This window comes from Galeopterus variegatus, unplaced genomic scaffold (assembly GCF_000696425.1).
Source record: "Galeopterus variegatus unplaced genomic scaffold, G_variegatus-3.0.2 Scaffold2068, whole genome shotgun sequence".
NCBI classification, from domain to species: Eukaryota; Metazoa; Chordata; class Mammalia; order Dermoptera; family Cynocephalidae; genus Galeopterus; species Galeopterus variegatus.
Window position 1 is genome coordinate 124,847 of NW_007728179.1, and position 20,176 is coordinate 145,022.

Below are 20,176 nucleotides of genomic sequence, written 5' to 3' on the forward strand. Positions count from 1 at the left end.
CTCATAATGACACTGAGTACTTAAGTACTCAGGCTTGCCAGAGGGGTGCAAAGATTAATCAGATTGAGTCAGGTAAGGGAGACAGATTTGTAAATCAGTAGCTATTATACAGTGTGGTAGGTACTATGATCAGACGCACAGAAGAAACAGCCTTGGCGGCTGAGGGCGCGGGGCCGGGGGAAGTCAAGGAAGGTTGCACAGAGGAAGTAACATTTGACCTGGGAAGTAGCTGGCAGAAAGGAAGCCAGCTGTGGGGTGATCGGAGTTTCAGGTTACCAATTATCTGGATTAAGGAGAGGGGCTCCACAGGGCACTGGCCAAAAGGACGCTGGTGTGTGTGGGAAGGAGGGGTGACGTGAAGGGGAGGAGGGCAGATCCCGAAACGCCATCTGATGGGTGGAAGGAAGTGGAGGGGGGCGCTACTTGCACTTGGCGCTCGAATGATCAGACCTGTGGCCCGTGGGAGGCGCGGCGGCCGGACTCCCTGGTTACCCGGACTCCTCAAATTAGGGAGCGACTCGCGAGGTAAAGTAAGCGCCTGGCCGACTCCTAAAACGCGCCCGCGCCGGTCCTCCCGCGCTCGCCCACACTCGCTCGCGCTCCGAATTCAGCCTCGTCCCTCCTGGGCCTCAGAGCCCACGGAACTTCCCGGCCCAGTGGCGGCGGCGAGGAGCAGGCCGTAAAACAGTGCCTAGGGTTTTTCTTGTTCGTTTGTTTGTTTCGAACAGATGCCTACGACTTCTAATAAGCTGCCTGGTAAAATGAGTCTATGGAAACGGTTGCCAGGACCGGCAAACGGCTCGTCCCGGAAATCCTTGGACGCTTTAGTAACAGTGAAGCGACTGGACCAATGCGGCACCCCTTCCGCTTTCGTTGCGGGGCTAGCCGAGTCCTGCTATAGCAGTTTTCATTTGACTCCGGAAATGAGGTCTTCTAGGTTCCTCCCTCCCCAAAATGGCAGCTGGTGAAGACGAGTTACTGCTGCCACGGCTCCCCGAGCTGTTCGAAACCAGCAAGCAGCTCCTGGACGAAATAGAAGTAGCGACGGAACCCACCGGGTCCCGGATAGTCCAGGATAAGGTGTCAAAGGGGCTGGACCTCCTTGGGAAGGCTGCCGAAATGGTATCGGAGCTCGACTTGTTCAGGTACGGGGGAGAGGGGAATAACGAGTGAGAACGCAGGTGATAATGGTTACCAAGGGTGGAGCCATTGCGTCTGGGTGGAGGGGCGCTTTAAGACTGAGAACTTTTCGTTCCTACCTCCCCCTGCAGTCAGTCTCTTGTACCTCGTTTACATACCCCATCTCTCTTCCAAGATAGTTGATATCCCACGACTCTGCTCCCTAGTGTCGGCTGACGTCATAGACATAGTGTGTGAGTGCTCTGCCACTTTGAGTGCCACTAGCCGCTGTTCTGTGCCTCTTCCTTTTGCCCCGCTCCCAACCTATACCTCCCCTCCCCCAGGAAGCAAGGATCACAGTTTGAATGTCCAGCCAGGCTTCACAGCCTTCTCTTTGCTCTTTCTAGCCGAAATGAAGATTTGGAGGAGATTGCTTCCACCGACCTGAAGTACCTGCTGGTGCCAGCGTTTCAAGGAGCCCTCACCCTGAAACAAGTCGACCGCAACAAGCGTCTAGATCATTTGCAGTGGGCTCGAGAACATTTTATGAACTACTTAACCCAGTGCCATTACTATCAGGTGGCAAAGTTTGAGCTGCCCAGAACCAAGAACAACTCAGCTGAAAATAACACTGCTACTTCCTCCACGGCCTATCCTAGCCTCGTTGCTATGGCATCTCAAAGACAGGCTAAAATAGAGAGGTGGGTCAATAGCTGTAATTTGAGGGCTGCTCATTGGCAGTGCTGTTGGGTGGGGACGGTGCATGTTTTTTTTGTTTTTATGTGTGGACAGGACAGAATGGTGTATGCCACTCTCTTGGTTCCTTTTGAGCCTAAGCCCTAGTGAGAGCATACTTTTCTGAGTTTTTCAAGAAGGTGATCATACCTAACCATCAGACTCCTACTACCTTGTGGTTTCCAGCAGCAGCAATGTAGTTTAGCAAAGTGTCTCCCAACCTTTTCCATATGACAGCATAGCAATACTCATATGATAGAGGTAAATATCTCTGAAGGACACAGTCTCTCAGAGTGGTGTGACTGAAAAAGTTGCTTACTCTTTTAGTGAAAAAAAAAAAAAAAATGGGTGCTCACAATGTCTAGGGACCATGCACTTGGAATACAAATTGTATGGGTGTTTGTGTTTGTGTGAGTATGGGTGGTCTCTGCTTTGGAAGAGCATACAGTCCGATGAGGAAAACAGGCATAGAAACAGAATAGGAATATAAAGTGATGTCATAGAGAGATGTACCAGGTACTATGAGAGCAAACAGGAGGGGCACCTAACCAAAGAGGGAGCAGTAAAGAGGAGAAGGCTCCCTGGAGGTGACTTCTGTGCTGAATTGTTTAAGGATGAACAGGAATATTATCCAGAAGAAGAGTAGAGGAGGGCATTAGCCAGCAGAGGTGATAACATTAAAGAAATGGTGCTGGGGTGGGCATGTGTGGGAGGGGAACAGCAACTGTAGGCAAGAAGGTGATGCTACAATGTAAAGGGGCTGGTGGAGAGGGGGAAGGAATGTTGTAGGGTCAAGACCAAGGAGGGCTTAGGATGTGAGGAAGGTGAAGGAGCTAAGAACTCAGGGAGGTGTTTGAATCCCAGTTCCACCCTTTAATTACTCTTTGATTTGGGGTAACTTAATCTCTCAGTGCTTTAATTTCTCCAGCTGTAAAATTCAGATAATAGGTTCTTCCTCATAAAGAAGTTATAAGGATTAAAAGAGAAATACATATAGCCTACATGTGGCATACAGATATGTTATGTAAGATTTTAATCCACTGTTTTTCCCCCTCCTCTGGGGTTAATATATAAAAGTGTTTGGCTCACCTATGCCCAAGAAAAGAGACCAGTAAGAAAACGAAGGGGAAAAAAAAAAAAAAAGAAATACATATAAAGCACTTAGCACAGTGTCTGACACAGTAAGCACCCAAAGTCAGCTATTACACATTTGTGGCTAAGAGTACAGGTCGTAGAGTCTGAGACCAAGGTTTGAATCCCAGCTTTACTTTTAAGCCATTGGACATTGGGTAAGTTATTTAACGAGTCTGAGCCTCAGGTTTCCTCACCTGATAGTAATAGTGGTACTTCTCTCTTAGGGTCAAGAAGCATAAATGAGATAAAGCACATAGTAAGTAGTCTATAAATGTTAGCTGCTATTAGTAGTCTGTGCTAAGGAGCTTACTTTGGTTGGTAACTGGAATCCACTGAAGAACTGTGTTTATTTCTTTTTAAAGAGTAGCATGGCCATATTTTCATTTTAACTAGCACACTCTGACAGCAGATAGAAAACAATGCGGGAGAAGATTAGACCCAGTTTGGTCACAGAGGTGATGAGGGCTCACAACAGCAATGACAGAGGGAAAGAGGGGATATATTTACTTGAGAGGGTTGAATCTGCAGAAAACCTGTGTGTTGGTCGTGGGAGGTGAGATAGATGGCAGCAGCAGGGAAGATGTCTGTGTTTCTGATTTAGGTGGATGGCTATGGAATTCATTGAGAGGGAGTAGAGGAGGAAGAGCAGATCAGGGGATAGGGGAGAGAATGAATTCAGTATTGAGACATGTTGAGTTTAAGGTACCTAGGAGACATCCAAGTAGAGGTGTCTGGTAGCACGAAGCTCAGAGGAGAGGCTTGGTTTAGAAAGCTGAAAATTGATCCATTTATTCAACAGATATTGAGCCCTTCCTGTGTGCCAGGAACTGTTCCAAGTATTAGAGACCCAGACAAAGTCACTGCCATCATGGGGCTTTTATTCTGGTGGAGGAGACAGGAAGTAAGTTAGGAAATAATAATGTAATTTTAGGTGATAGGGGCTAAGAAGAGTACTAAAGTGTGCTTAGGGGATAATAAGTGACAGTAAATGACTTTTGAGGATATAGAATAGACTGATATGATGTGGAATTCAGCATCCTGTCCTTTGTAAGAAGTTGGGGGCAGCCCATCAGCATGTAACAGGTAGTTTAAACAGTGAGTTTGGTGGTATCCAAATAAGTATACAAAAAAAGACTGTAAACAGCATAGAGATCAGAGTTGTGAAGAAAGATGAGGGCGTGGTCAAATCTGTTTGGAGGGATGAGGAAAAGGTTTCAGAACCTTTTAATGGCATTTGAGATGATTCTTGAAGGATGGTTAAAAATAGGAATTACAGATTTTCCTGAATGTAAAAGTAATAATGCTCATTGTAGAAAGTTTGCAAGACAGAATATTTTAAAAATTAGAAATAAGCCTTAATTCTAGCACTCATAGATGATCATTGTTAACTTTCTGATGTATTTCCTTTCAGATAGATAGTTATTTTACCTAGTAAATGTGGAATAATACTGTAAATGTAGCTTTTTATCCTGTTTTTTTTTTAACCTAACATATTGTGAGCATTTCCTCATGTCTTTTGAAATCATGATATTTAATAGTTATATAATATTCCATCCTGTAGTTGTACCATAATTATTTAAACTAATCTGTTATTGTCAAATACTTAGACTGTTTGTGGTTTTGTGCTAATCTAAGCAATGCTATGAAAAAACATCTTTAAGTACATCTGTCACTGTTTCCTTCAAAGAGTTTTAATATTTTAAGGCTCTTTATACATTGTAACAACATTGCATTCCACAATAACAAAGTTTAAGAGTATGTCCAACTGCACTAGTCTTGGATGTTGACACTAGATGAAAATCCAGTTGGGCAAACAAAAAAAGGTATCATTGTTCTGATATGCATTTCTTTGGCTTGCAAGCTTGATCTCGAACATATTTTAAAAATATCTGACAGAGGAGGTATCAACACTATCTTTATGCTAATGGCTCCCTCATTCACATCACTAGCCCAGACCCCTCCTGACCTTCAGAACTATACTTCCAACACACTTCATGGATGTTTCACAAATATCTCACATTTAACGTGCCGTAAATTGAACTCTTTGCTTTTTAACCCCCAAATGTGCCCACATGCCCAAGTCTTCACCATCTCAGTAAGTACACTACCATATACCTAGGTATTTAAGTTAGAAACCTAGGAGTTAGCTTTAGTTCCTCTTTTTCTGAATTTCCACATCCAGTCCATTGGCAAGGCCTGTCAATTCTAGCTACAAAAGATATCTTCAGTTCTTCCCTTTCTCTCCATCTTCACTATCGTACCTCAGTCTAGGCCACCAGCATCTCACCTGAGATAGCCAAACCACTAACTACAAGGCCCTGCATGATCTAGTGCCTGCTTCTTTCCAATCTCATCATATATCATTCTCCCTTTGTTCACTGAACTCCAGCCACAGTGGCCTTCTTTCAGTTCTTTGAGCAGATCCCCAGCTCCTTCCCTCTGTAGAATCTTTGTATGTGCTGTCCTCTTTGCATGGAATGCTCTTCATATGGCTAATTCTTTATCCTTTAGGTCTCAGCTCAAATGTCACTCCAGGCCTTTCCAGACTAGTCTCTTTAAGTAGTTAATGTCTGTCATTCTCCCATTGTCCCATGTTTGTTTCCTTCATGGCATGTGTCTCACATGCAATTATTTCATGTGTCTATCTTTCTGCACTTTGTCTCTCTCCCCTACTAGAATGTATACTACATAAGGTCAGGGACCATTTCTCTCTTGTTCACTGTGGTATGCCTAGCACAGGGCCTGGCACACAGAAGGTGCTCAAACAATATTTATTGTTGACAAGCAGGAGAAACATGAGCAAAAGCTCAAAGGCAGGTTAGATTAAGATACATACAGGGAGTAGATAATCGTCTGGTTTGGCAGAAGCTAAGAGTGGTATGGTCAGAGGTCTGCATAAGGAAGTGATGTGTATAGAATACTGAAAGGGAAGAGAGAGGCAGAGGCAGAAAGACAAGTTAACATGTTAATAATAGTGCTTCAACTAGGATGAAATGATAAAAATGAAGTTACAGTTACCAGAGATAAGACTTTTGCAAGAAGCATTTATATAATTAGAATACAGATTGTTCAGATCCTTATTTACGTTAAGTCCCCCCCACCTATGACTTTTTAGATACTGAGCCTATCCTAAATAAAACACCTACATGATGTGTGTGTCTCTCTCTCCCTCCCCCTCTCCCTTTTTCTCTCTCCTCATCCTGTTCCCTCACATATATTCTCTAATTCCCATCTCTGAGGAGTGAGTGTGAGTCTGGTTGATTAACAGCACCTCCATTCTTTCAACAGAAATACATAAGAAGTGGTATCTGGCTAAGTAATGAGTCTAGTTTTAGGTCCTAAAGTGACAACCGAATAGCCATAGCCATTTCCATAGACACATGGAAATGTGCAACTAGAACTTATGAGACTTTTGTGCTAATGTGAAAAATTTAGAAGCCCTCTACTTGTGTGGGTGTGGATGATTTGCTAAGGAAGAACACATAGAAAGAAAAAAAGCCAGGGATAAAACCTTGGCACAAGTTAAGAGAGAAGAGACTCAACAAGGCACTGATAGAAGTACTTATAGAAGCCTGGGGAACAGAAAGCAAATGTTATGTCCTTTTTGAAGCCTCTCCCTACCTATCTACCCTCCCAGATACTGTAGCACTTAGTTCACCTACTTCTCACAGCATAACTGAATTCCTCAAGGTCAGAGACTTTGACTAACTGTATCCTTAATATCCTAATTGTATCATTGTATCCCTTGTTGCCCAACTCAGTAATCAGATTATAGTAGGTACTTGGTGTCTTTGAGAGGGAGAGATAGAGTGGTCATCAGAAAAATGGAAGCAATATAGTGTAGTAGAAACAGCCTGGACTTTGGAATCAGACAGACCTGGGGTGACCAATCCAGTTTCTACCACTTAATAGATGAGGCATCATCTAGTCCCTCCTAGCCTCAGTTTCCTCATCAGCTAACAATATTTGTATTGCTGCTTACAAAGTATATTCATGTGTATTTTTCCATTTGATCCTCTTTACCCCAAGAAATACACATTCTTGTCCCCATTTTTGAGAGAAGGAAATGAGCTCTGAGAATTGACTTGCCCCAAGTTACATAGCTAGTAAGTGGCAAGACTAGGATTTAAACTGAGGCCTTCAAATTCCCAGTTACAGTGCTGTTTTCACTATAGCATAGAAAAGAGAAGCATTTGAAAGGGTAGAAAATGGGTTGTGGGAAGGTGTTTCTTAGATGGGGGAAGGTACCAGCTGAGTGAAAATTTGTAGCTGCTAATTACAAGGAGAACAATTGATAGAATGAGGCCTAGAAGAATGTCAGTGAGGACTAGATTGATAGCAAAAGTGGAATAGTAAAGACATTGCCTTGGAAATGCCTTGGTAAAGACAGAATTAGCTCCTTAAAAGATAAGTATAAAGGAAGAAGGGTGATGCTACAGAGATTTTAAGTTGAAGAGGTAAATTGAATTCTGCATTGGCTGGCCATCCGAGGAGCATGTGGTGGCATGGAGTCTCCACAAAAGCTGAACAAAAGGATAGCTGAGCAAGAGTGACCACACAGCTGAAGTTTGATAATATGGATTTGTAGTTGACCCATTAGACATAAATTTATAATTCTTTAGCTCTGTTCAACATCTTAGGAACAGAAAAAGGGAATGGTGAAAGTTGCCCAATCAGAAGGGTCACAGGGTTAGGGAATTCTAGGGTGCTAGGGAGTATTTCCATGTAATGGCCCACGATGGGGAATCTAGAACAGCAACAAAGATCTAGGACAGTGGTTTTCAATCTGCCTTGGATCCCTAATATTCCACCACAATGCCTGGGTAGCAGGGATGTTGGGAGCCCTCCTCTGATTTAACCAAGGCAGATTTTATCTGTTTATTACTTAGTGGGGTTTCATATAAACTCTCATTAGAAGAAAGGATTATTTTGCTTAAACAAGGTTTTGAAAACACTGGCCTATGGGCCGGCCCGGTGGCGAACTTGGTAGAGTGCAGCGCTTGGGAGTGCGGCGGTGCTCCTGCCGAGGGTTCGGATCCCATATAGAGACCGGTCGGCTCACTGGTTGAGCGCAGTGCGGGCGCGACACCGAGGGTTGCGATCCTGTTGCCGGTCGCGGTACGGGCGCGACACTGAGGGTTGCGATCCCGTTACCGGTCACGAAAAAAGACAAAAATAGAAAAAAAAAAAAAAAAAAAAAACACTGGCCTAAAAGAACAGGTGTTGAAAAGCTAGAAGTCTAAAAGATGATAAAGAGCAAAGTCACAGAAGCAAGGAAGTGGAAAAGAAGGAAGGAGCAGAAAGTTCATGGGCTGTGCACATGCAGAGAATGGGAAAAGAAGCAAAAGAACCTTATTCAGAGGACCACTAGACTGACCCAGAGTTTACCCTGGATTATATAGATTCTAAGGCCCTCGTGGCTTTTTTCCCTGTGACTTAGGTACACCCAGGAAAGAGGGTAAGGGTAGGAGTGGACCTGGGGTTAAACATTCTCAGGTAATATCTCTAATAACATTCATGAACTAGGAATTAACCTTTGTAGTGTTTTATTCAGGGTACCTGTGATGATGGTGTGACAGTTATTTGTAACATTATATAAAATGTCCACTTGTTGGATAAAAGGAGCAAAAAAGCCTAAAAATTTTTATAATAAAGAGCGTTTCCAGGGCAGTGGTTCTTGACTTTGTAGATCATAGACCCCTTTGATAATCTGATAAAAACTACAAAATCTCTCTCCAGCGAAAAATACATACACATATATAAACGCACATATATGTATACATATGTATATATATATATGCTGAGTTCTGTATAAAATTTTAGGGAGCTTAAGGACCACTCCCCCTCCTCCAAACTCTCTGTGGACTTCAGGTTAAGGTCCTCTGATTAGGGTGAAGACCTGCAGAGGTGCATCTGATTCTAGAGGTCTGGTGTGGGGTTCCAGGCAGAGATATTTCAAGGTACTTTCTTTTGGAAAGCTTGGCATTTTTCCTTGACTCCTTTTTCCCTCAAGCCCTTACATCCAATAAATCAGTAAATGCTTTTTTATATTTCAAACACATCCATATCTCACCACCTCCATCACTTCCTCCCTATTTCAAGTCACCATCTCTCACCTGGATTGTGGCAGTATCCTCTTAATTGCTTTCCCTGCTTTCACCCTTGCCTCCCAGCCACCACCACCCACACTCCATACAACAGCCACAGTGGCCCATATCAGAAAAAGGCTTTTCACATTACTCTATGCTATGTGTTTGATTCAAAAGCCTACCAGTGGTTTTTCCATCTCAAAATACCATGGTATTTAATATTTTGGGTATCACAGCCTACAAGGTACTACACATTATGGCCCTGGCGCTCTCTTTCTGCCCTCATTTCCTATCACTCTTCTTCACTCCATTCCAGCCACACTGGCCTCTTTCTTATCTCTCAAATGTGTCAAGCCCGGGTACTCTCCTACTCCAGGGCCTTTGTATTTGCTTTTCCTTCAGCATGGCTTACTTCCTTATTTTCTTGAAGTTTTTGCTCAAATGTCACCTCTTCAGAGAGGTCTCTTCTGACCACCTTGTATATAATAGCACCCCTACATTGGCACCATCACTCTACTTGACCTCGCTTTTTGCTGCTTCATAGCACTTACCACCACCTGACTAATCATCTATTTCTTTTTGTCTGTCTTGTCCCAGAAGAATGAAAACTTCATGAGATCAAGGACTCTTTTATACACTGCTGCGTTTCCAGCACTGAGAACAGTGCCAGTCACACAATAGGTACTCAATAGATATTTGTCAGATAAATGATAGATGGCATGCTTAGAATACATCCTGGAAAAGGCAGCCAGGGTGGTTATGAGTCTAAATTATGTAAGAATGAGTCAGAAGATCTGGGAATGTTTTGCCCAGAAGAAAAGAAGAGACGATCATTTTTTAGACTATTTCACAAGGAATTTCTGCATCAGTGGCAGGTAAATGACCCTAAGATTCTATGATTCTTTGAAGGTATGACTCAAATGAAAGCATGGTGGCAAGCACCCAACCTAGTAAGGGTTGATGTAATCAAATGACCAAAGCATTCTCATCCCTAAAGATGATGGCAGGACTTGCTGAGATCAGGTTACTTCTATATTTTCCCGGCTTCAGAATGTATTTCTCAGCCCCCACTGGGCCTTTCCTTGCCTTGTAGTCCAAGGGAACTGCCTGGTAGCAAGCTGTGGGTTATGGAATCTGTATTCCTGCCAAGGTGGAAATCAGCGTACTTACTACCTGGTCATTTGCAAAGGTAATTTGTGGCCTGCTTTTGAAGGAATACTTTATTTTTTAAGTTCATGGTTAATGCTTTTTTGTGGAACAGATACAAGCAGAAGAAGGAGGTAGAGCAAAGGTTGTCTGCACTGAAAAGTGCTGTGGAAAGTGGTCAAGCAGATGATGAGCATGTTCGTGAATATTATCTCCTTCACATTCAGAGGTGGGTTGGCATCAGCTTAGAGGAGATCGAGAGCATTGACCAGGAGATAAAGATCCTGACAGAAAAAGACTCCTCAAGAGAGGTAAGCCTGGTCATTGTCCACGTGGCTCCAAAAGCTACCATCAGAGATTTGAATATTCTACAGGAGAGTAATGAAATTAAAATCCTTTTAAGTCTCCATAAATTCATTGTTCTTACTAAGATGAGTAGAGAAAGGCTGAAGATTCACTATCGTAGCTTTCTCTTTAGCTTATAGTAATGTTCCTCATTGCTTTCTAACCTGTAACACATTTCTATTCATTTGTAATTTTGTGATATACCATGGGGGAGAGTGGGAAGTCACAGCTACTGCCTAGGGAGCAGGCCTTAAAATCTGTTCTTGACTATGATAAACAAAGGGGAAAAGGAATAGGATGGGAATGGAGAAGAAAAGTAGAAGTGGAGGAGAGAGAGAAAAGAGTAGAAAGAAGATAAAACAAAAGACCAGGGAATATGTTTAGGTTGAGGGAGGAATTCAGATTTAACCTTACACAAGAATTTAATCACCCAAGTAGGAGACATAACAAGGACATCTCCATGCACAGGATGTCCAGTATACTGGTAGAGAAACCCTGGTGTAACACAGCTTTGGCTGTCTTTGAAGATCAGAAACCTGTTTTGGAGCTGCTGCTTCAAAAGAAATAGGCTCTGCTTCCACTTGCTCTTTGGTTCAGAATACATGAATTGAGTTAAATTTATCAGCTAGTCACAGGCATTTATTTAAGTCCTCAGAGAAACCTCTTCCTAATTTGATTTGTACTTATTACCCAGGAGCTCTTGTCTCACAATAACATCAACCTAGCTCTTCACGTTAAAAGATCAAAGAATGAACAATTAGTATTCTCACACCATAAGGCCCCTTGAGCGGATCTAGATGAGTGTTTTTTAAGCATTTTGAGGCTGAACTCTTCTGGTTCCTGCCCAGTTCCCTTCTTTGGTTGGATTTTTAAAGATGTTCTCTCGCGTGGTATTGGAATTGGTTCTGGGAGTAATCGAGCTAGAACCAAGTGAGCACCTTTTCTTTGATCATACTTTGTTTCAGTGTGCCCCTAGAAAGCCAAGGTTTCTTAAAACATTTCTGTATACCTCTATATGAAAACTACTGACCTATCCTTCCCCACTTCATTTAGGAGCATTCACTTCTAAAGCACCCTAGGGGTTCTTGACAATCAATAGCATAATTATTTGGAAGGGGTTTTAAAAGAAGTCTCTTCAATAATTCAGCTTTTCCACCGAAGGCCAGGCTGAGGAAAGGGGCTTCAAGTTCAGCTCAAGGGATTTCAATGGAACATGGGAGATGGCTTTGGAATTTCCTTCTTTAGAGAGGGTATCTTAAAGCCAGGTAATTTTTTACTTGAGATGAGATGATTCCTGGGAGAACTTTCTTTTCCTCTCTTTTTAAAAGCAAGGTATTTAGGCCCCCTCAGAAGAGCTAAGCAATCTCCACCATTAATTAGTGTTCTGCTGCTATATCTTTAGAAATTGATAAATAGAAAATGAGTAAATTTTGAATCCAGAGCTTTTCAAGCATCTGAAGACTTAAGAGCCTACATAATAGGGTGGGCAAAATGGCAAATGTGCCTCCGATAATTAATTTTCTTTTTAGGCATCAACTTCTCATTCATCTCATCAGAAGAGGCCTCCAGCGAAGCCCTTTATTCTCACTCGGAATGCGGCCCAAGCCAAGTAGGTAGTACTAGAAAGTGGGTAGCCTTTGAAGCCCCTGCTTTTATGGTTCAGTGGCAGTGCATGAGTAACACTCAATGGGCATTGTTGAAAAGTCATGGCTTCAGCTATGGAAGCCATTCTTTCATCAAAGGGATATTATCTCTCCTGATACTTTCTCCATGTCTGTCTTCCTCAGACATTTCCTTCACAAACTCGAGCTTTAAAAAGGCTCAAAAGGAAACAAACAAATAAATAAACAGAACAGAAAAAAAAGGAAAGAATCTAATGAAGAAGTGTATACTTAACATTTTTTTCTCATTATTGCCACTCTTCCTGCCTTCTGCTGTGATTCTCAAAGGGACATATTTGCCTATTTATAATTTAATTCTGAGTTCTTGAGATACTTTTCCATAGGGTAGCAGGAGACTCTCCTTCTGTGTATGTTTCAGAGCTACCAACTATAAATACCCATTTCACAGTGTCATCACTGCTCTGTGGGGCATTGGCCTCTGAGATTGCTTATTGGGAGGTGATTCTGGGTCACTCATCATCTCATGAAACTCCTGACTTTAATGCCCCTTTGTGGATCCCTCTTTTTACATATCCTCACAGGAGTTTGTATAACTCCTCAGAAGATAGTTGGGTAGGGGAACAAGGCTGAAATATACACAGGTTTTGTCATTAAAGAGAAGATGCTTTTTAATAGTGCTGTTTTTGTTTTGTTTTCTAAATGCAATGTGCTTTTTGCAGAGTATTTGGAGCTGGTTATCCAAGCCTGGCAACTATGACAGTGAGTGAGTGGTATGATCAGCATCAGAAACATGGAACATTACCAGATCAGGGAATAGCCAAGGCAACACCAGGTATGAAGGGGTGGGAGGAAAATAAGTATACTACTGGTCCCTTACTCCCTAACAATTAATTACATTCTGACCAAGTATTGTTGCCCTTTAAAGCAGTAGTAGTCTGGACAGAGACTTTGAGTAATAGAAAGATTCTAAGCAGTATTGTATTTATTATTAAAATAGATAGCAGATGATTCTGAGAGGATGGGGACAGTGGCAGCATAGCTTTTGAATCTCTCCAAATATTATAACATAAAAATAGAACAGACAGGTAGCAAAACCAAAAATTCATGGATAGCAGTTTTCTGCTTCTGGTAATGGCAGAGCAGGTTGTATCTAACCCCTATAAGGCTGACCCCTTATACTGGTAACTATTACAAACTGAACAAAATACTTTGAAAAACAACTACCTGAAGGCACTGGAGAGTACCAAAAACAGGCATAAACTGGAGGGCATTCAACACTTGGAAGGAATTGTATTTTGGATTCCTTGAGGGCAGGGACTTTGACTTATTGTATTCTTGGTGCCCAACTTAGTAACTGGATCATAGTAGGTACTCAGAGATGTCTTTGGAAGGGAAAGATGGCAAGGGTGGTCATCAGAAAAGTGGAATTAATATGGTATAGCAGAAAAAGTATGCACACACCCGGAGTGAATTGGTGTTTTAGTTCTAGGCAAATTAATTGCCTGCTATAATGAAAAATCGGTACTCATTAGAGGAATAAAACAGGATTCAGGATCTCTACAATATAACAATCACAATGTCTAGGATTCAATCCTAAGGTACTAGACATGAAAAAAAAAAAAAAAGACAGGAAAATGTGACTTATGCTCAAGAGGAAAGGCAATCAATGGATACTAACCCCAAGATAACTCAGATGTTGGAACTGGCAGACAGGGACCTTAAAGCAGCTATTATTTCTATGCTCAAGGGCAGAAAGGAAAATATACTTCTTATGAAAGAAAAGATAAGAAATCTCAACAGAGAAATAGAAACTATGCACAGGAAAACCTGGAACTGAAAAATACAATATCTGAAATTTCAAAATCGTTGGAAGAACTTAATATCAGATTGGCAATCACAGAAGAAAGTGTCAGGTAACTTAAATATCAATAGAAATTATCCAATCTGAAAAACAAAAAAGTTTGGAAAAAAAGTAAACAGTACCTCAGTGACCTGTGGAACAATGTAAAAAGGTCTAACATACATGCAATTGGAATATCATTAGGACAGGACAAAGAGAAGGGGGCAGGAAAAAAATATTTGAAGTAGTAGTGGCTGAAAATTTCCTAAAATCTGTGAAACACAAATTTACAGATTCAGAAATCTCATTAAGCCCTGAGCAGGTTAAATACAAAGGAAACCACACATAAGCACATTGTAGTCAAACTGCTGAAAACCAAAGAAACAGAAAATTTTGAAATCAACCAGAGATAAAGGACACATTACATATAGGAGAACAATGATATGAATTATTCCTGAGTTCCCATTAGAAACAGCCAGAGACAGTGAGACATCTTTAAAGTGCTAGGGAGGGAACCTTTCAACTCGTAATTTTATATCTAGTGAAAATATCCATAAAAATCAAAGTGAAATTAAGACATTTTTAGATAGATGAAAGCTAAAAGAATCTTTCACCAGAAAATTGGCATTAGAAAAATGCTGAAGGAAATTCTTGGGCTGGCCCGGTGGTGCACTCAGTAGAGTGCAGCGCTTGGGAGCGCGGTGGCGCTCCCGCCGAGGGTTCGGATCCCATATAGAGACCGGTCCGCTCACTGGTTGAGCGCGGTGCGGGCGCGACACCGAGGGTTGCGATCCCGTTACTGGTCACGAAAAAAGATTAAAAAAAAAAAAAAAAAAGGAAATTCTTCAGGCGGAAGGGAATGATACCAGATAGAAACTTGGATATTCAAGGAGTGAAGAGCAGCAGAAATATTTAACTATATGGGTAAATACAAGGGTACTTCAAACAGTTTGTGGAAAATAGAATTAAAAGATAGTATGAATCTTCCCATGAACTTTTTGAAGTACCCTCATACAGAGGACTATCTCTTGCTCTCTACCTAATTTTTAAAAACTATTTATGGCTTTTTAAAGAAAAAATTATAATATTGTCTTGTGGCATTTATAATGTAACAAATGTAATACATATGATAGCTATAGCAAAAAGGGCAGGGGGTAAATGGAACTATTTCTTTGTGAGATTCTATTTTATGTGAAATGGAACATATTATCTATAGCTATGTAACAAATTACTCTAAAACTTAGCAGCTTAAGAGAATAAACACTTATTGTATCATATATAATTTCTGAGGGTGAGGAATCCAAGAGAAACTTAACTGGGTGTTTCTAGCTCAGGGCCTCTATGAGGTTACAGTCAAACTGTCAGGTGGGGCTTCAGTCTTCTGGAAGCTTGACTGGGGCTAGAGGATCCACTGCTAAGCCCATCAATGTGGCTGATGGCAGGAGGCCTCACTGCATGGGTCTCTCCAAGGGGTTGCTCACAACTTAACAGCTTTCTTTCCTCAGAACGAACGATCTGGGAGGGAATGACTAAGATCAAAAGCCTCAGTATCTTTTATAACCTAATGCCGGAAGTGATGTACTATGACTTCTGCCATATTCTTTTGGTCACATAGACCAATGCTGATATGGTGTGGGAGGGGACTACAAAAGATCATGAATATCAGGAGGCTGGGATTGTTGGGTGCCAACCACATGGTATAATATTAACTCTAAGTAGACTGGGAAGTTAGAGATGAATATTGTATTTCCTAGAGCAAACACTTAAAAAAATAATGCATCAAGAGAATGAGAAGACAAGCCACAGACTGGGAGAAAATATTTGCAAAAGATATATCAGATAAAGGATTATTATCCAAAATATACAAAGAACTCTTGAAACTCAACAATAAGAAAATGAACAGCCTGATTAAAAAGTGGGCCAAAGATCTTAACAGATACTTCACCAAAGAAGGTATGCAGATGGAAAATCAGCATGTGAAAAGATGCTGCACATCATATGTCATCAGGACAATGCAAATTAAATAATGAGATACCACTACTCACCTATTAGAATGGCCAAATTCAGAACACCTTAAATATAAATGGAATAAACCTTCAAATTAGGAATCAGGGAGTGATTATCGGGCCCAACTGCATGCTGTCTATAAGAGATGCATTTTAAATGTAAAGACACAGATTGGTTGAAAGTAAAAAGATCAAAAAAGATATACTGTGTTAACAGTAAGCACAAGAAAGCTTCAGTAGCTATAGTAATATCAGATAAAGTAGACTTCAAGACAAAAGGTGTTAGAGATAAAAAAAAAAAAAGGACATTTCATACTGATAAAAGAAAGGAGAAGTTTATCAGGAAGACATAGCAATCATAAATGTGTTTGTGCCTAATAAATTACATGAAGAAAAAATTTGACAGAATCAAAAGGAGAAATAGGCAAATCTACAATCATAGTTAGATGTTTTAATACCTTTCTTTCAGTAATTGATAGAATTACTAAACAAAAAATCAGTAAGAACACAGACAATCTAGTCAACACTATCAACTACCTTAACCTATTTGACATTTATGGAACAACTATATTCAACAACTACAAAATACGCCTTCTCAAATGTACATGGTATATTCACCAAGGTAGACTGTATACCAGGCCATTAAATAAGTCTTAATAAATTTTCAAAAATTGAAATTATACTGCATATGTTCTCAGATCACAATGGAATTAAATTAGAAATTGATAACATACTTAGAAAACCCTTGAATATTTGAAAACTAAACAACATACCTCTAAATAAACCATGGTTATTATTTCAAAGAAGAAGTTACAAGGAAAATTAGAAAATGCTTTGAACTGAATGATGAAAGTACAGCATCAAAATTTGTGAGATACAAGTAAAGCAATGCCGAAAGGAAAATATGTATAATTTTCAACACTTACATTAGGAAAAAGGAATATAAAATCAGTTACCTAAGGTTCTACCTTAAGAAGTGGGGGAAAAAGACCAAAAGTAAGCCCTAAGTAAATAGATGAAAGGAAAAAATAAAGATGGGGAACCTAGTGTTGGGTGGTAGTGATACACAAAAATTGAACATGTGTATACCCCCATGACCTGGCAATTTCACTCCTCGGTATATACCTAGGAGGAATGAGACCACAAAAGACCTGTATAAGACTGTTCATAGTAGCATTGTTTGTACTAGCCCACACTGGACACCACTGAAATGCCCATAAATACTAGGATGGATAAATAAATTTTGGTATATTCACACAATAGAATACTGTGTAGCAATAAGGTTAAATTATAGTTCTAAAGCTGTAAGTGGCAAGTATAGCTTAATCTTGCAAACCTAATCTAATTATGAGTGAAAAAAGCCAGATGCAAAAGATTATATACTGCATGATTCCATTTATGTAAAGTTCAAAAACAGATGAAACTTGTATGTGCTGGTTAAAAGCCAGTATAGTGTTCACCCTTAGTGGGGGATTATGAATGGAATTGGACCTGAGGGGGCTTCTGAGGTGTTAGTAGTGCTTCGTATCTTGATCTGGGTACTGATTACATGGATGTGTTCAGTATGTGAAAATTCAATGAGCTATACTTATGTTTGTGTACTTTTCTACATGTAAGTTATACATCAATAAAAATGAAAAAAAAAAAAACCGTAGACAGTATTTACAATGAAAATAGGTGACAACATATCTCCACGAACCCCAAAATAGAAACAGGTAAGGGCAAGTCACCCACAGCCACAAGACCAACAGGTTATTGGCATCTGTGTGGGAGAAAGCAGGATTTGACAGACCATCCGAAAGACCCGACAAACAGGAGAATTCCAAAACAGTGTATGCACTAAAAAACAGCAGTCCAGTTTAAGAACAGCAGCTGAAACTGGGAGGGGTTTTGGTCTCCAGTGAAAACCAGGTGAATACAATGGACCTGTCGTTAAAGTCTAGTCCTTAATGAACTCTTGAAATTGATCCACCAGGTCTCCCAGGACATGGTCCCACACTGAGGAGAAATTACTGAGAGTAGAATCTAAATTAAGCAGGACAGGAACAATAGAGAAGAAAGAAAAAGAAGGTACAGGTAAAAGTGTGAGGGGCCGGCCCGGTGGCGCACTGCTACAGTGCTCCACTTGGGAGCGCGGCAGCGCTCCCGTCGAGGGTACGGATCCCACATACAGACCGGTTCCCGCTCACTGGCTGAGCGAGGTGCGGGTGCAACACTGAGGGCTGCGATCCCGTTGCCGGTCCCGGTCCGGTACGGGCGCGACACTGAGGGTTGCGATCTGTTGCCGGACACGAAAAAAAAAAAAGACAAAAAGGGGGAAAAAAAAAAAAAAAGTGTGAGAGAGGACCAGAACCAGGAACTTTAATCAAGCAAGTCGTCATATTTCTTTAACCTACATAAAAACAGCAGAAAGGGAGCCTCTGTAAAGTTAGAAAAGCCACCCTGAACCACGCTTCTTCCTAAAAGTTCAAGAAAACTTATTTCACATAAAAATGAACAACAGATTGTGGTGATGTTTGCACAACCCTTGAACATACTAAAAACCACTGAACTGTACACTTTAAGTGAGTGAATTTTATGGTATGTGAAATATATCTCAAAGCTGTTTTTTAAAAAAATGAACAAAAAATTATCAAGATCAAATCCCACACAAAATTATTATAAGGGAAAAAGAGAAAAGTGAAGAAATCCTTAAAAAAAAAAAAAAAAGCCAGAACAAATCTGAAACATAATATTTGAAAATGAGTTGGAAGATATTCAGAAAATAACATAGGACGTGGAAGAGCAATGTAAAGCAGGATTAGAAAAACTCGGAAATGTGGTGACAACTTGCAGAAAATGAAAAAGAATTCTTTCAGAAATGAAGGCTAAAGTAGAAGGAAACACAAGTGAGTGAACACAACAGAAAATGTCTTGCTAAAATAAAAAGAAGAAAAATTTTTTAAATCAAAAGAAACAAGATTCAAGAAAAACTGGCAAATATATTAAAGATAGCAAAAAAGACATGGCATATGGATAATAGGATTATCTGAAGAAGAAAACTAAAGCAAGGCAAAAGAAAAATGCTAGAAGCTAATAATAAGCTTTTCAGGAATTTTTAAAAAGTGAAAGGGTTTGGGCCGGCCCGGTGGCGCACTGGATAAGTGCACCGCTTGGGAAGCGCGGCGGCACTCCCGATACGAAAGAGCACACGGTTTGCCTGAGAATTTTGACCCAGAGTGACCAACAAGACACATTCTAATAAAATTACTAGACTTTAAGGAAAAAAATACTGTGGACATCTCAACAGAAATAGTAGGTGATTATAAAGGAAAGAAACTTCGATTACTCTCAAACTTTTTGACACTCACACTTTATACTAGAAGAAAAAGGAGTAGCAGATATTTAAGCTACCCAAAGGGGAAAAATGCAAGCCAAGGACATTATATCTGGTGAAACTGACTTTCAAGTATAAAGGGTAAAGACATTTATCAACATGCAGGAACTCAGGAAATATTGTTCCCATGATTCCTTCCTGAGGAATTTGCTAGAGAATGAGCTTCAGAAAACCAAAATGATGGGGCCGGCCCAGTGGCGCTCCCGCCGAGGGTTCGGATCCCACATACAGACTGGTTCCCGCTCACTGGCTGAGCGAGGTGCGGGTGCAACACTGAGGTTTGCGGTCCCCTTGCCGGTCCCGGTCCAGTACGGGCGCGACACTGAGGGTTGCGATCCGTTGCCGGACACAAAAAAAGACAAAAAGGGGGAAAAAAAAAAAAAGAAAACCAAAATGATGAGAGAGACATTGACTGCTAGTGAGCATTAAACTTATGGTCACTTGTAGAACTGAGACTAAATGAGGATTAAAAGGGAGAGAGTATAGAGTATGAAAGGCCTGTACATTCAGATAATGTCAATATTGAGCAACTTCTTTTTGAAATGGGAAAAGCATCTGCAAAAACATTTAACAGGGGCCGGCCCGGTGGCGCACTGCTACAGTGCACCGCTTGGGAGCGCGGCGGCGCTCCCGCTGAGGGTTCGGATCCCACATACAGACCGGTTCCCGCTCACTGGCTGAGCGAGGTGCAGGTGCGACACTGAGGGTTGCAATCCGTTGCCGGACACGAAAAAAAGACAAAAAGGAAAAAAAAAAAAAGAAAA

At 40.9% G+C, this 20,176-nt stretch overlaps 1 protein-coding gene across 2 annotated transcripts in view; it reads left to right on the plus strand.

Moving 5' to 3' along the window:
* Window positions 1-294: 294 nt before the first annotated feature.
* Window positions 295-20,176, plus strand: part of IGBP1 (immunoglobulin (CD79A) binding protein 1) — a 24,518-nt gene continuing 4,636 nt past the window's right edge. The window contains exons 1-6 of one of the 2 annotated variants that reach the window (XM_008580334.1): window positions 295-525; window positions 729-1,145; window positions 1,527-1,820; window positions 10,339-10,534; window positions 12,098-12,177; window positions 12,910-13,022. In XM_008580334.1, coding sequence (XP_008578556.1) covers window positions 955-1,145; window positions 1,527-1,820; window positions 10,339-10,534; window positions 12,098-12,177; window positions 12,910-13,022 — 874 coding nt within the window. In that variant the 5' untranslated portion in view covers window positions 295-525; window positions 729-954. Of the gene's footprint in view, window positions 1,146-1,526; window positions 1,821-10,338; window positions 10,535-12,097; window positions 12,178-12,909; window positions 13,023-20,176 lie in introns of both variants that reach the window. The other variant, XM_008580333.1, reaches the window with a different exon arrangement.